At 41.2% G+C, this 15852-nt stretch overlaps 1 protein-coding gene across 2 annotated transcripts in view; it reads left to right on the top strand.

Moving 5' to 3' along the window:
• LOC111870586 overlaps nt 1-15852 on the top strand; it is a 107189-nt gene that overhangs the window by 18475 nt on the left and 72862 nt on the right. For both annotated transcript variants that reach the window (XM_033753905.1, XM_033753906.1), the window contains 20 exons: nt 476-808; nt 1007-1312; nt 1421-1726; nt 1833-2156; nt 2289-2615; nt 2750-3064; nt 4072-4404; nt 6618-6923; nt 7032-7337; nt 7444-7767; nt 7900-8226; nt 8361-8675; nt 12260-12592; nt 12777-13082; nt 13301-13606; nt 13724-14044; nt 14130-14462; nt 14588-14902; nt 14997-15332; nt 15516-15818. In XM_033753905.1, coding sequence (XP_033609796.1) covers nt 476-808; nt 1007-1312; nt 1421-1726; nt 1833-2156; nt 2289-2615; nt 2750-3064; nt 4072-4404; nt 6618-6923; nt 7032-7337; nt 7444-7767; nt 7900-8226; nt 8361-8675; nt 12260-12592; nt 12777-13082; nt 13301-13606; nt 13724-14044; nt 14130-14462; nt 14588-14902; nt 14997-15332; nt 15516-15818 — 6375 coding nt within the window. The remainder of the gene's footprint in view (nt 1-475; nt 809-1006; nt 1313-1420; nt 1727-1832; nt 2157-2288; nt 2616-2749; nt 3065-4071; nt 4405-6617; nt 6924-7031; nt 7338-7443; nt 7768-7899; nt 8227-8360; nt 8676-12259; nt 12593-12776; nt 13083-13300; nt 13607-13723; nt 14045-14129; nt 14463-14587; nt 14903-14996; nt 15333-15515; nt 15819-15852) is intronic.

Below are 15852 nucleotides of genomic sequence, written 5' to 3'. Positions count from 1 at the left end.
TATTGGATAAGAAGAACTTGTTATTATAATAAATACAAAAACAAATGAATATAGAAGACTATTACCAACATGAACATTTTTACATTACTAGATTCTCAACATAAACATATTGTTATACATAGAATCTGCCATATTTATTTTGTGTAGAGAAGATTAAGTAACACTTGTTAGTAGCCACGTCGTCATTATGCATTAAAGTATGGCTTTGAACTTTGTTTTGAAGTATTCCTAGTAGGCTCAAATTTGATATATATTATGTAAATTTATACAGATTTTTTTCTTTTCTAGAAATAGTTACATATATGAGAAATGGTTAGAACTTTCAGCACATTTATCCTTTTACAAAAGGGTTAGTTTGTAATCATGTAACCATACTGCTCAATTGTTGGAAGGAAGAATATTCACAGGCTTTGCAATACGACTGTGATGATTTTTTGAGCCTTGCTATCTTATTGTTATGTTTTGTTTACTACAGCTGTTGCTCAGACTCCACCTTCACAGCCTGTAAACCCATGTGTGCCATCTCCATGTGGACCAAACTCTCAATGTAGAGACATAGGAGGTGCTCCTTCTTGCTCTTGCTTGGCCAACTACATGGGTGTTCCACCAAATTGCCGGCCTGAATGCAGTATTAACCCTGAATGCCAGAGCAATAGGGCATGCATACGTGAAAGATGTCAGGATCCATGCCCTGGATCATGTGGTGCTGGTGCACAATGTGTTGTAATAAATCACACTCCTATTTGTACTTGCCCTGAGGGCTTCACTGGAGATCCATTCAGCAACTGCTTCCCCAGCCCACCTCCACGTAAGGCAACTTTAGCAATCATTGCTTTATACATGACTTAGTAGTAAATGCATTATAGAGAAAGTGTAATTCAGTTATATTCGAAACTTACAACCACAACCATTAATATATCATATATCTATTATGACACAGAACTTGATGACTTCCATTTTCTCTGAGTGCTCAATTAAATTATCACACAAAAATTTCGTCTTTCAGCACAGCCACCTCCTCCATCAGACCCCTGCAATCCATCACCTTGTGGACCCAATGCTCAGTGCAACAATGGAACCTGTACTTGCTTGCCAGAATACCAGGGAGACCCCTATGCTGGGTGTAGGCCTGAATGTGTCCTCAGTACCGACTGTCCACGGAACAGAGCTTGTATCAGAAACAAATGTGCCGATCCTTGTCCTGGCACTTGTGGTCAAGGAGCCACATGTGATGTAGTGAATCACATCCCAATATGCAGCTGCCCTCAGGGAATGTCTGGAAATCCCTTTGTTGAATGCAGACCCATTCCACGTATGTATTGCATATGCTTGACAATTTAAGGTGCCTATCCTTTAGTGTCAGATTGTATTATGTCCTGCATATTTGCTAAATATTGTCACTCTGCTCCTCTTAATATAGCACCTGTGGTTACTCAGCCATGTAATCCAACGCCTTGTGGACCAAACAGCCAGTGTCGTGAAATTAATGGCCAAGCTGTGTGCTCGTGTGTTCCTGGCTTCATAGGCAGTCCTCCAGCATGTAGACCAGAGTGTGTAGTGAGCTCTGAATGTAGTCAGAATGAGGCCTGTAGCAACCAGAAATGTAGGAATCCTTGTCCAGGCACCTGCGGTGTAGGAGCTCGCTGTGAAGTCGTGAACCATAATCCAATCTGCAGCTGTCCACCTAGATTCACAGGGGATCCATTTATCAGATGCCAGCCTATACGTAAGATACAAACAACTTCCTTCTTTCAGTTTTCACTTCTGTTCTGAATATATTAATTGTCTCTTGACCACATACCATTACTGACACATGGTTCATACTGTTTTAGCGGAACAACCGCCACAGGCAGCACCACAGAATCCATGTCAGCCCCCACCATGTGGACCAAATGCCGTATGCCAAGTATCTGGAGATAGCCCCTCATGTTCATGCCTTCCTGACTTCACTGGTACTCCTCCCAACTGTCGTCCAGAATGTGTCAGTAATAGTGAATGTGCTAGTCACCTGGCATGCATCAATCTCAAATGTCGTGATCCATGCCCCGGATCATGTGGAGCCAATGCACAGTGTCGTGTAGTTAGCCACACTCCAAACTGCATCTGTCCAAATGGTTTCACTGGAGACCCCTTCATACAGTGCGTAGTGCAGCAAAGTAAGAATACTATTTATACCGCCATCCATAGATTCTGATTTAAAGAGAAATATACTTGTACGATTCTCTTCTGAGTTAGACGTTCTGTATTTCTTCACCTCTTCCACCTGTTTAAAGACATTTGTTTTTCAGCTCCTGTGGTACAAGAAAGACCAACTCCTTGTATACCATCCCCATGTGGAACGAATGCAGTCTGTAGAGAACAGAATGGAGCTGGCTCATGTACTTGTCTCCCAGATTATGTGGGGAATCCATATCAGGGCTGTCGTCCAGAATGTGTCCTCAACACAGACTGCCCTTCAAACCGTGCCTGTATAAGAAACAAGTGTCAGGATCCTTGTCCAGGAACTTGTGGCCAGAATGCAGACTGCCAAGTTGTGAATCACGTACCATCTTGCACATGTCGCCCAGGCTTCACTGGAGATCCATTCAAATTCTGCAATAACTTACCACCTCAACGTAAGATCTCATATCTCATCTGTCCATCTTTATTTAATAAATTTCTGAAGTGAATATGTTATATTGCATTTATATAGAAATGTGAAGTATTGTATTGTTATGGAACTTAATTTTCCTATTGTCCTCTTCTTCAGCTGTACAGCAACAACCAGGAGATCCTTGTGTACCATCTCCTTGCGGACCAAACAGTCAGTGTCGAAATGTGAATGGACAAGCAGTATGCTCTTGCCTACCGAATTACATAGGCACTCCGCCGGGTTGTCGGCCAGAGTGTGTTGTGAGTTCAGAATGTCCCCAGAACAGAGCGTGTGTGAATCAGAAATGCGTGGACCCCTGCCCAGGAACTTGTGGGCTGAATGCACGTTGTGAAGTGATCAACCACAGTCCAATCTGTAGTTGTCAGGCTGGGTTTACTGGAGATCCTTTCACAAGATGTTTCTCCATTCCACGTAAGCCTCAATTCATATTTCCCTGTTATAGAAAGCTAAAGTATTTCTTGTTGTTTCATATGCATTTTATTCAGATATATTTCACTCTTCCAAAGATTTCTAACTCAAGCATTCTGCAGACAGTGGAATGCTAGTTACGTAAAAAAGATGGAAGAACTGGAAGTTATGTAACTGCAGCAGAACCATTTACACTGAAAGTTTGCTTTTCTAAATTGTTTACTACAGATATTACTTTTGAAGTAGTACATGTCACAATTATATATAAAATAGTAGAATACTGTTTTCTTAAGTTATCAGCTTCTTTACAATTAAACAGATTTCTCTGCACAAATATATTAGCAAAGTAAATAATTAGTCATGTCTCCAACACTAATTATTTTTATTNACTTTTGAAGTAGTACATGTCACAATTGTATATAAAAAATAGTAGAGTACTCTTTTCTCAATGTATCATCTTCTTTACAATTAAACAGATTTCTCTAGACAAATATATAGGCAAAAGTAAATAATTACTCATGTCTCCAAGACTAATTATTTCTATCCTGCATGACAGTCTCAAAATGTCCTTCATTTCTCTAGTGCAATATTCAAATTTTGTCATTGGAAAAGTTTAAATGTTAAAACAAATTTGTCGTATAAATGTATTGTTATACATAGAATCTTCCCCATTTTTTTTAGAGAAGACTAAGTAATGCCTGTTAGTAGCCACATTGTCATTGTGCATTAAAGTGTGGCTTTGAACTTTGTTTTGAAGTATTCAAAGTAGGCTGAAATTTGATATATTTTATGTAAAATTTATATAGAGATATTTCCTTTTCTAGAAATAGTTAGATATATGAGCAATAGTTAGAACTTTCAGCACATTTATCCTTTTACCAAAGGATTAGTTTGTATTCATGTAACCATACTGCTGAATTGTTGCAAGGAAGAATATTCACAGGCTTTGCAATATGACTGTAATGATTTTTGAGCCTGGCTATCTTATTGTTATGTTTTGTTTACTACAGCTGTTGCTCAGACTCCGCCTTCACAGCCTGTAAACCCATGTGTGCCATCTCCATGTGGACCAAACTCTCAATGTAGAGACATAGGAGGTGCTCCTTCTTGCTCTTGCTTGGCCAACTACATGGGTGTTCCACCAAATTGCCGGCCTGAATGCAGTATTAACCCTGAATGCCAGAGCAATAGGGCATGCATACGTGAAAGATGTCAGGATCCATGCCCTGGATCATGTGGTGCTGGTGCACAATGTGTTGTAATAAATCACACTCCTATTTGTACTTGCCCTGAGGGCTTCACTGGAGATCCATTCAGCAACTGCTTCCCCAGCCCACCTCCACGTAAGGCAACTTTAGCAATCATTGCTTTATACATGACTTAGTAGTAAATGCATTATAGAGAAAGTGTAATTCAGTTATATTCGAAACTTACACGGTGTGTCCAGGATCCTTTAGGAATCATTTTTTTTTAATTTTCTCCTGCAATGGCATCTGTTGGTGAGTTGTGACATTAAGATTCTTGAAGTTTCAGCTGTGGCTGTCTGTAATTTGAAAGCGCACGCATCGCTGCATCATGTGTTCTGACTTTGAATGTAACAGTAGTGTTCCGATGCTCGTCGGAAAATGGCGGTTGAACAGAGAGCCCTTAGGTTCCATGGCTATAAGAAGTAGCTCCACTTACTTGCGATGAAGATACAGAAGCACGCCGCCACCCAGCACCCACTCAGTGTCATTACAACCGATAGCTTTTGGCCAAACACTCTGATGAGATTAATCAGTCCATAATCAGTAATCCCTCTCCTCCGAGATCAGGTTTTGTACCCTCTTTTCGATGACTCATCATCTTCCGGGAATGTGTACACCTGCCCATATTGACGTAATATCGCTGGGGTAGCTGGCCCTAATTGGTTGACAGTTGACAGGGGTTCACGCAGCCCAGTCAGTCCTGTCCCTTTGACTCAGCGTTCTTAACTCAAAGCGTCTTTCTGGCCTACTTTCTTGTAACCTACTTCCTTCCCATCAGCATCATTATGCTGATGCGGTAACACTCGAGTTACCATGCCATTGCCTAACTACTCGTAATTAGAATTCCCCATAGGGCTCCTACTTCCTAGTACATTCCATTTTCATATTCCCTAACCATATTCTAAAAGCACTTATTCTAGTCTAACATAAAAACATATTAACCTGTATGTAGGCCTTAGGGCATAACAAAGATTCTTGAAGTTTGAGCTGTGGCTGTCTGTAATTTCAAAGCGCATGCATCGCTGCATCATATGTTCTGACTTTCAATGTAACAGAACTCTTCTGATGCTCATCGGAAAATGGCAGTTGAACAGAGAGCCAACATCAAAAATCTGTTTGAAGTTAGGCAAAACAGCCAGAGAAACGTACAAGATGAAGAAAAGTATGTACGTTCGTGATTGTTTGAGACGCTCTAACATTTTTTGATGGTATGCTTTATTTCATGACGGCAGGGAGGACATTGAAGATGCTTCATGTGCATCAAAGCCAAGAACAAGTCGCACTGAAGAAAATGTGAAAAATGTGACTGAAATCCTTGCATCAGACAGATGTTTTTCTGCAAGACTCATCGAGGAGCTTTTGGGAATACCAAAAAGTACTGTATATCAAATTTTGATCAAGGATTTGGCAAATGGAAGCTCTATGTGCATTTATCACCGCACGCGCTGTCAGGTGATGAAAAAAATGCCCGAGTGGAACACTACAAAACATGTTACAGTCGGCTCAAAGTGATACCAAATTTACAAAATCGAGTGTTACTGGTGACGAGACATGGTGTTTTCAATACGAGCCTCTCACAAAGCAGCAGAGTGCTGCGTGGTTTATCCCAAGAAAAGCCGAAACCATAGAAAGTACGCATGCAAAAAAGTCGAGTAAAGACACTGCTAACAGTTTTCTTTGAATCCAAAGAAATCATTCATAAATAATTTCTGCCAGAAGGTCAGACAGTGAATTCTGATAATTATCTAGGCGTCCTCAATCGTCTGTGGGTGAGAATTCTTTGAATTTGACATGAATATCAAGAGCAAGGTTCCTGATCGCTCCTCCATGACAATGCCCCACCTCACAAATCGAAGATCATGCACGATTTCTTGGGCAGAATAGGAATCACAGTCCTTGATCATCCTCTGTATTTGCCAGATGTGGCTCCAACAGATTTCTGGTTGTTCCCAAAAGTTAAGTTAGCAATGAAAGGAGACCGTCACGACACCATCCAGTACATCCAAAGGGAATGTACCACAGTTTTAAATTTGATTCCACAAAAGGAGTACAATGACTTTTCGAAAACTTTTCCGTCGATTCCAGCTATGTATTGACTCAGAAGGAGACTATTTTGAATAAAGAGAGTCAAAATTTGAAAATAATTCACGTCTTGTATTTTTAATGTACACAGTCCTAACAGAACCTGGACACACTGTGTACACCCATTATTAGTAATATATCAGATATTTATTATGACACAGAACTTGATGACTTCCATTTTCTCTGAGTGCTCAATTAAATTATCACACAAAAATTTCGTCTTTCAGCACAGCCACCTCCTCCATCAGACCCCTGCAATCCATCACCTTGTGGACCCAATGCTCAGTGCAACAATGGAACCTGTACTTGCTTGCCAGAATACCAGGGAGACCCCTATGCTGGGTGTAGGCCTGAATGTGTCCTCAGTACCGACTGTCCACGGAACAGAGCTTGTATCAGAAACAAATGTGCCGATCCTTGTCCTGGCACTTGTGGTCAAGGAGCCACATGTGATGTAGTGAATCACATCCCAATATGCAGCTGCCCTCAGGGAATGTCTGGAAATCCCTTTGTTGAATGCAGACCCATTCCACGTATGTATTGCATATGCTTGACAATTTAAGGTGCCTATCCTTTAGTGTCAGATTGTATTATGTCCTGCATATTTGCTAAATATTGTCACTCTGCTCCTCTTAATATAGCACCTGTGGTTACTCAGCCATGTAATCCAACGCCTTGTGGACCAAACAGCCAGTGTCGTGAAATTAATGGCCAAGCTGTGTGCTCGTGTGTTCCTGGCTTCATAGGCAGTCCTCCAGCATGTAGACCAGAGTGTGTAGTGAGCTCTGAATGTAGTCAGAATGAGGCCTGTAGCAACCAGAAATGTAGGAATCCTTGTCCAGGCACCTGCGGTGTAGGAGCTCGCTGTGAAGTCGTGAACCATAATCCAATCTGCAGCTGTCCACCTAGATTCACAGGGGATCCATTTATCAGATGCCAGCCTATACGTAAGATACAAACAACTTCCTTCTTTCAGTTTTCACTTCTGTTCTGAATATATTAATTGTCTCTTGACCACATACCATTACTGACACATGGTTCATACTGTTTTAGCGGAACAACCGCCACAGGCAGCACCACAGAATCCATGTCAGCCCTCACCATGTGGACCAAATGCCGTATGCCAAGTATCTGGAGATAGCCCCTCTTGTTCATGCCTTCCTGACTTCACTGGTACTCCTCCCAACTGTCGTCCAGAATGTGTCAGTAATAGTGAATGTGCTAGTCACCTGGCATGCATCAATCTCAAATGTCGTGATCCATGCCCCGGATCATGTGGAGCCAATGCACAGTGTCGTGTAGTTAGCCACACTCCAAACTGCATCTGTCCAAATGGTTTCACTGGAGACCCCTTCATACAGTGCGTAGTGCAGCAAAGTAAGAATACTATTTATACCGCCATCCATAGATTCTGATTTAAAGAGAAATATACTTGTACGATTCTCTTCTGAGCTAGACGTTCTGTATTTCTTCACCTCTTCCACCTGTTTAAAGACATTTGTTTTTCAGCTCCTGTGGTACAAGAAAGACCAACTCCTTGTATGCCATCCCCATGTGGAACGAATGCAGTCTGTAGAGAACAGAATGGAGCTGGCTCATGTACTTGTCTCCCAGATTATGTGGGGAATCCATATCAGGGCTGTCGTCCAGAATGTGTCCTCAACACAGACTGCCCTTCAAACCGTGCCTGTATAAGAAACAAGTGTCAGGATCCTTGTCCAGGAACTTGTGGCCAGAATGCAGACTGCCAAGTTGTGAATCACGTACCATCTTGCACATGTCGCCCAGGCTTCACTGGAGATCCATTCAAATTCTGCAATAACTTACCACCTCAACGTAAGATCTCATATCTCATCTGTCCATCTTTATTTAATAAATTTCTGAAGTGAATATGTTATATTGCATTTATATAGAAATGTGAAGTATCGTATTGTTATGAAACTTAATTTTCCTATTGTCCTCTTCTTCAGCTGTACAGCAACAACCAGGAGATCCTTGTGTACCATCTCCTTGCGGTCCAAACAGTCAGTGTCGAAATGTGAATGGACAAGCAGTATGCTCTTGCCTACCGAATTACATAGGCACTCCGCCGGGTTGTCGGCCAGAGTGTGTTGTGAGTTCAGAATGTCCCCAGAACAGAGCGTGTGTGAATCAGAAATGCGTGGACCCCTGCCCAGGAACTTGTGGGCTGAATGCACGTTGTGAAGTGATCAACCACAGTCCAATCTGTAGTTGTCAGGCTGGGTTTACTGGAGATCCTTTCACAAGATGTTTCTCCATTCCACGTAAGCCTCAATTCATATTTTCGTGTTATAGAAAGCTAAAGTATTTCTTGTTGTTTCATATGCATTTTAATCAGACATATTTCACTCTTCCAAAGATTTCTAACTCAAGCATTCTGCAGACAGTGGAATGCTACTTACGTAAATAAGATGGAAGAACTGGAAGATATGTAACTGCAGCAGAACCATTTACACTGAAAGTTTGCTTTTCTAAATTGTTTACTACAGATATTACTTTTGAAGTAGTACATGTCACAATTGTATATAAAAAATAGTAGAGTACTCTTTTCTCAATGTATCATCTTCTTTACAATTAAACAGATTTCTCTAGACAAATATATAGGCAAAAGTAAATAATTACTCATGTCTCCAAGACTAATTATTTCTATCCTGCATGACAGTCTCAAAATGTCCTTCATTTCTCTAGTGCAATATTAAAATTTTGTCATTGGAAAAGTTTAATTGTTAAAACAAATTTGTCATATAAACGTATTGTTATACATAGAATCTGCCCCATTTTTTTTGTTTAGAGAAGACTAAGTAACGCCTGTTAGTAGCCACGTTGTCATTGTGCATTAAAGTGTGGCTTTGAACTTTGTTTTGAAGTATTCAAAGTAGGCTGAAATTTGATATATTTTATGTAAAATTTATATAGAGATATTTCCTTTTCTAGAAGTAGTTACATGTATGAGCAATAGTTAGAACTTTCAGCACATTTATCCTTTTACCAAAGGATTAGTTTGTATTCATGTAACCATACTGCTGAATTGTTGGAAGGAAGAATATTCACAGGCTTTGCAATATGACTGTAATGATTTTTTGAGCCTGGCTATCTTATTGTTATGTTTTGTTTACTACAGCTGTTGCTCAGACTCCACCTTCACAGCCTGTAAACCCATGTGTGCCATCTCCATGTGGACCAAACTCTCAATGTAGAGACATAGGAGGTGCTCCTTCTTGCTCTTGCTTGGCCAACTACATGGGTGTTCCACCAAATTGCCGGCCTGAATGCAGTATTAACCCTGAATGCCAGAGCAATAGGGCATGCATACGTGAAAGATGTCAGGATCCATGCCCTGGATCATGTGGTGCTGGTGCACAATGTGTTGTAATAAATCACACTCCTATTTGTACTTGCCCTGAGGGCTTCACTGGAGATCCATTCAGCAACTGCTTCCCCAGCCCACCTCCACGTAAGGCAACTTTAGCAATCATTGCTTTATACATGACTTAGTAGTAAATGCATTATAGAGAAAGTGTAATTCAGTTATATTCGAAACTTACAACCATTACCATTAATATATCATATATCTATTATGACACAGAACTTGATGACTTCCATTTTCTCTGAGTGCTCAATTAAATTATCACACAAAAATTTCGTCTTTCAGCACAGCCACCTCCTCCATCAGACCCCTGCAATCCATCACCTTGTGGACCCAATGCTCAGTGCAACAATGGAACCTGTACTTGCTTGCCAGAATACCAGGGAGACCCCTATGCTGGGTGTAGGCCTGAATGTGTCCTCAGTACCGACTGTCCACGGAACAGAGCTTGTATCAGAAACAAATGTGCCGATCCTTGTCCTGGCACTTGTGGTCAAGGAGCCACATGTGATGTAGTGAATCACATCCCAATATGCAGCTGCCCTCAGGGAATGTCTGGAAATCCCTTTGTTGAATGCAGACCCATTCCACGTATGTATTGCATATGCTTGACAATTTAAGGTGCCTATCCTTTAGTGTCAGATTGTATTATGTCCTGCATATTTGCTAAATATTGTCACTCTGCTCCTCTTAATATAGCACCTGTGGTTACTCAGCCATGTAATCCAACGCCTTGTGGACCAAACAGCCAGTGTCGTGAAATTAATGGCCAAGCTGTGTGCTCGTGTGTTCCTGGCTTCATAGGCAGTCCTCCAGCATGTAGACCAGAGTGTGTAGTGAGCTCTGAATGTAGTCAGAATGAGGCCTGTAGCAACCAGAAATGTAGGAATCCTTGTCCAGGCACCTGCGGTGTAGGAGCTCGCTGTGAAGTCGTGAACCATAATCCAATCTGCAGCTGTCCACCTAGATTCACAGGGGATCCATTTATCAGATGCCAGCCTATACGTAAGATACAAACAACTTCCTTCTTTCAGTTTTCACTTCTGTTCTGAATATATTAATTGTCTCTTGACCACATACCATTACTGACACATGGTTCATACTGTTTTAGCGGAACAACCGCCACAGGCAGCACCACAGAATCCATGTCAGCCCTCACCATGTGGACCAAATGCCGTATGCCAAGTATCTGGAGATAGCCCCTCTTGTTCATGCCTTCCTGACTTCACTGGTACTCCTCCCAACTGTCGTCCAGAATGTGTCAGTAATAGTGAATGTGCTAGTCACCTGGCATGCATCAATCTCAAATGTCGTGATCCATGCCCCGGATCATGTGGAGCCAATGCACAGTGTCGTGTAGTTAGCCACACTCCAAACTGCATCTGTCCAAATGGTTTCACTGGAGACCCCTTCATACAGTGCGTAGTGCAGCAAAGTAAGAATACTATTTATACCGCCATCCATAGATTCTGATTTTAAGAGAAATATACTTGTACGATTCTCTTCTGAGCTAGACGTTCTGTATTTCTTCACCTCTTCCACCTGTTTAAAGACATTTGTTTTTCAGCTCCTGTGGTACAAGAAAGACCAACTCCTTGTATGCCATCCCCATGTGGAACGAATGCAGTCTGTAGAGAACAGAATGGAGCTGGCTCATGTACTTGTCTCCCAGATTATGTGGGGAATCCATATCAGGGCTGTCGTCCAGAATGTGTCCTCAACACCGACTGTCCTTCTAACCGTGCCTGTATACANAGGAGACCGTCACGACACCATCCAGTACATCCAAAGGGAATGTACCACAGTTTTAAATTTGATTCCACAAAAGGAGTACAATGACTTTTCGAAAACTTTTCCGTCGATTCCAGCTATGTATTGACTCAGAAGGAGACTATTTTGAATAAAGAGAGTCAAAATTTGAAAATAATTCACGTCTTGTATTTTTAATGTACACAGTCCTAACAGAACCTGGACACACTGTGTACACCCATTATTAGTAATATATCAGATATTCNCCCAGGAACTTGTGGGCTGAATGCACGTTGTGAAGTGATCAACCACAGTCCAATCTGTAGTTGTCAGGCTGGGTTTACTGGAGATCCTTTCACAAGATGTTTCTCCATTCCACGTAAGAATTTTATTACTATAGGATTCTGACAATGGTGTATAACACACTGATATATTGAGTTTTCGGACTTTATCCATCGTGCTGGTTTTTAAGATAATTAATAAAAACAGAATAGGTGTTTTCCTTCACCTGAGGATGGAAACAGATCCAGTGTCCGAAACGTCGTATTTTTATTAATTATCTTAAAAACCAGCACGATGGATATAGTCCAAAAACCCAATATATCAATAATTTTATTGTTTGTAATTATTAAACGTTTTTGCATTACTCTCTGTTTTTTCTGCCAACTAATGCAGTTAAATTTATATCATTCCTGTACTTCTCTGACAGTACTTTTGTTTTTGTTTGTGCAGCTTCACCTACACCATTGCCAGCTGCACCTATTAACCCTTGTGTGCCATCTCCATGTGGGACTAATTCTCTTTGTCAAGCTATTGGTGAAACTCCTTCATGTTCTTGTCTGGTGGGTTACATTGGTAGTCCACCAAACTGTAGGCCAGAATGTGTCATTAGTTCAGAATGTGCGAGTAACAGGGCATGTCTGAGAGAGAAATGTCGTGACCCATGTCCAGGATCTTGTGGTGCAGGAGCACAATGTAATGTCATCAATCATATACCAACATGCACTTGTCCAACTGGATTCACTGGGGATCCCTTTACAAACTGTGTCCCAATACCTCAACCACGTAAGTAATCAACCTACTATGTACCATTTAAAGAAACATAAGATAAGTTTTGTTACTTATTTCCTGTTTCTTGTAAATAGTTTTTCATGTTTTTTTTTTAATGTTTGTCACATCAGATTATTTTTCTACATGTCTGTTTCTTTTTATTTTTATAATTTAATTCTTTTTAATGTTCTTCTGGCAGCCTCACCTCCACCAGCAAGAGACCCATGCAATCCATCACCTTGTGGATACAATGCACAATGTGATAATGGTGTGTGCACCTGTCTGCCTGAATTCCAAGGCAATCCATTTGCTGGTTGTCGACCAGAATGTGTCCTGAATCAAGAATGCCCTAAAGACAGGGCCTGCATTAGGAGCAAGTGTGCAGATCCCTGCCCTGGCACATGTGGTGCTCAAGCAACCTGTGTTGTTGTGAACCATATACCTACATGTTCCTGCCCAGAAGGATATTCTGGGAATCCATTTATCAGTTGTAACCCAGTACCACGTAAGATAATATTCATCTATTTTTTATTGTTCTATCTTGTAATTAAAGCATTATTTAAATTTCACATACTTAGTTCTAACATCTTACTGAGCATTTTAAGCAGACACCCGTTCTGTTTTAAAATATGAATGGTAACAAATTTCTTAGTGAAAATACAACCATACATTTTGAAGTGATTCATTATGAAACTTATTATTTTTCTTTTATTTGAATTCCAGCTCCCGAGGTGAAACAACCATGTAGTCCGTCCCCCTGTGGCCCCAATAGTCAGTGCCGAATCATCAATGAACAGGCTGTATGCTCATGTGTACAGGGTTTCATAGGCAGCCCTCCATCTTGCAGACCAGAATGCATTGTTAGCTCTGACTGCAACCTTAATGAGGCATGTTCAAATCAGAAATGTATAGATCCCTGCCCTGGGACATGTGGTCTGGGAGCTCAGTGCCAAGTCATCAGTCACAATCCAATATGCAGCTGTCCATCAGGACTGACAGGCGATCCTTTCATCAGATGCCAGTCTATATGTAAGAATATAATCAGACCAACATGTCATTCAGTTTGTAAAAGTTATCTTTCGTTTTCTTGAATTTGAAAAATGTAAGGTTAAGAAATAAAACTCATTGTGTATTATTTTTATGCAGCTGCACCTCCATCCACTCCACCTTCAAATCCATGTCAGCCTTCTCCATGTGGACCCAATTCTGTATGCCAGGTGGCCACAGATAGTCCATCGTGTTCTTGTCTGCCTGACTTCACTGGATCTCCTCCAAACTGCAGGCCGGAATGTGTAAGCAATGGAGAATGTGCCAATCATTTGGCATGCATCAATCTCAAATGCCAAGATCCATGCCCAGGGTCATGTGGCATCAACGCAGAATGTAGAGTTGTCAGCCATACTCCAAACTGTGTTTGTGCTTCTGGATTGACAGGCGATCCGTTTAGACAATGTGTTTTACCTCAACGTAAGCATAAATAAGTAAATGAATATATTTGTTTGTTTCACAGTCATCTCTTTATGTACTGAACTTCATGTCATTTTCCATGCAGCTCCACAGGCTCGTCCAATGGAGAAGCCAACACCTTGCATTCCATCCCCATGTGGATCAAATGCAGTCTGCAGGGAATTGAATGGAGCTGGCTCATGTACTTGTCTCCCAGATTACATAGGGAATCCATATGAGGGCTGTCGTCCAGAGTGCGTCCTCAACACAGACTGCCCTTCAAACCGTGCCTGTATAAGAAACAAGTGTCAGGATCCTTGTCCAGGAACTTGTGGCCAGAATGCAGACTGCCAAGTTGTGAATCATGTACCATCTTGCACTTGTCGCCCAGGCTACACCGGAGATCCATTCAGATTCTGCAATAACTTACCACCTAAACGTAAGATCATATAACTCAGCTATCCTTCTTAATTTCATAAGTTTGTACAACAGGTATATTACATTGCATTTATATAGAAATATCGTCTTATCATAATATTTACTTTTTATCCTGTTTTTCTTTAGCTGTAGAACAAGAACCAGGAGATCCTTGTGTACCATCTCCATGTGGTCCAAACAGTCAGTGTCGAAATGTGAACGGACAAGCAGTATGCTCTTGCCTACCCAATTATGTTGGCACCCCTCCAGGTTGTCGACCAGAGTGTGTTGTGAGCTCGGAATGTCCGCAGAACAGAGCATGTGTGAATCAGAAATGTGTGGACCCATGCCCAGGAACATGTGGACTGAATGCACGTTGTGAAGTTATCAACCACAGTCCAATCTGTAGCTGTCAAGCTGGTTTTACAGGGGATCCTTTCATAAGATGTAGTTCAATTCCTCGTAAGATATACCATTTACATGTATTATATTTCTAACAAATTTTTAATAGTAGTTTTTGGTACACAAAATGTGTATTCATTTTTTTTTATTTCAGCACCTGTTCCAGCTCCAGTGCCTCCAGTTAATGTAAACCCATGTGTCCCATCTCCATGTGGGCCATACTCTCATTGTCGAGATATTGGAGGCTCTCCGTCATGCTCCTGCCTTCTTAATTACATTGGCAGTCCACCAAACTGTCGGCCAGAGTGTGTTATCAATCCAGAATGTGCCAGCAACAGAGCTTGTATTCGGGAGAGATGTAGTGACCCCTGTCCAGGATCTTGTGGAGCAGGGGCACTATGCAGTGTTATCAACCACACACCAATATGCTCTTGTCCTCCAGGCTATACTGGAAATCCCTTTACAAACTGCTTCCCCAGTCCACCACCACGTAAGTCAGTATTACTTTTGAAATTTATTTTCCATATTGCAGTGAGAATTTTGGTTGTTGTATATCTTCCTAATTTTGAAAATTTATGTGATAACTTCTTATAAATTATAGACTTCACTTTCATAGAAAACTACATTTGTCATGTTTTCCTAAAATTAAAATTCATATGATTTTTTTCAACAGCGCTGCCACAACCTGCTGATCCATGCAGTCCATCACCTTGTGGACCCAATGCTCAGTGCAGCAATGGAATCTGTATTTGCTTGCCAGAATACCAGGGAGACCCCTATGCTGGGTGTCGACCTGAATGTGTCCTCAGTACCGACTGTCCACGGAACAGAGCTTGTATCAGAAACAAATGTGCCGATCCTTGTCCTGGCACTTGTGGTCAAGGAGCCACATGTGATGTAGTGAATCACATCCCAATATGCAGCTGTCCTGAAGGTTTCACTGGGGACCCATTTGTTTTGTGCAGAGCTGTACCACGTAAGAAATCACTATGCATCATTGTAAAAAATAA

Source organism: Cryptotermes secundus, unplaced genomic scaffold, assembly GCF_002891405.2.
Source record: "Cryptotermes secundus unplaced genomic scaffold, Csec_1.0 scaffold248, whole genome shotgun sequence".
Taxonomy (NCBI): domain Eukaryota; kingdom Metazoa; phylum Arthropoda; class Insecta; order Blattodea; family Kalotermitidae; genus Cryptotermes; species Cryptotermes secundus.
Note: the sequence above shows the minus strand (reverse complement) of the source record. Positions and strands in the feature narration are given on the sequence as shown.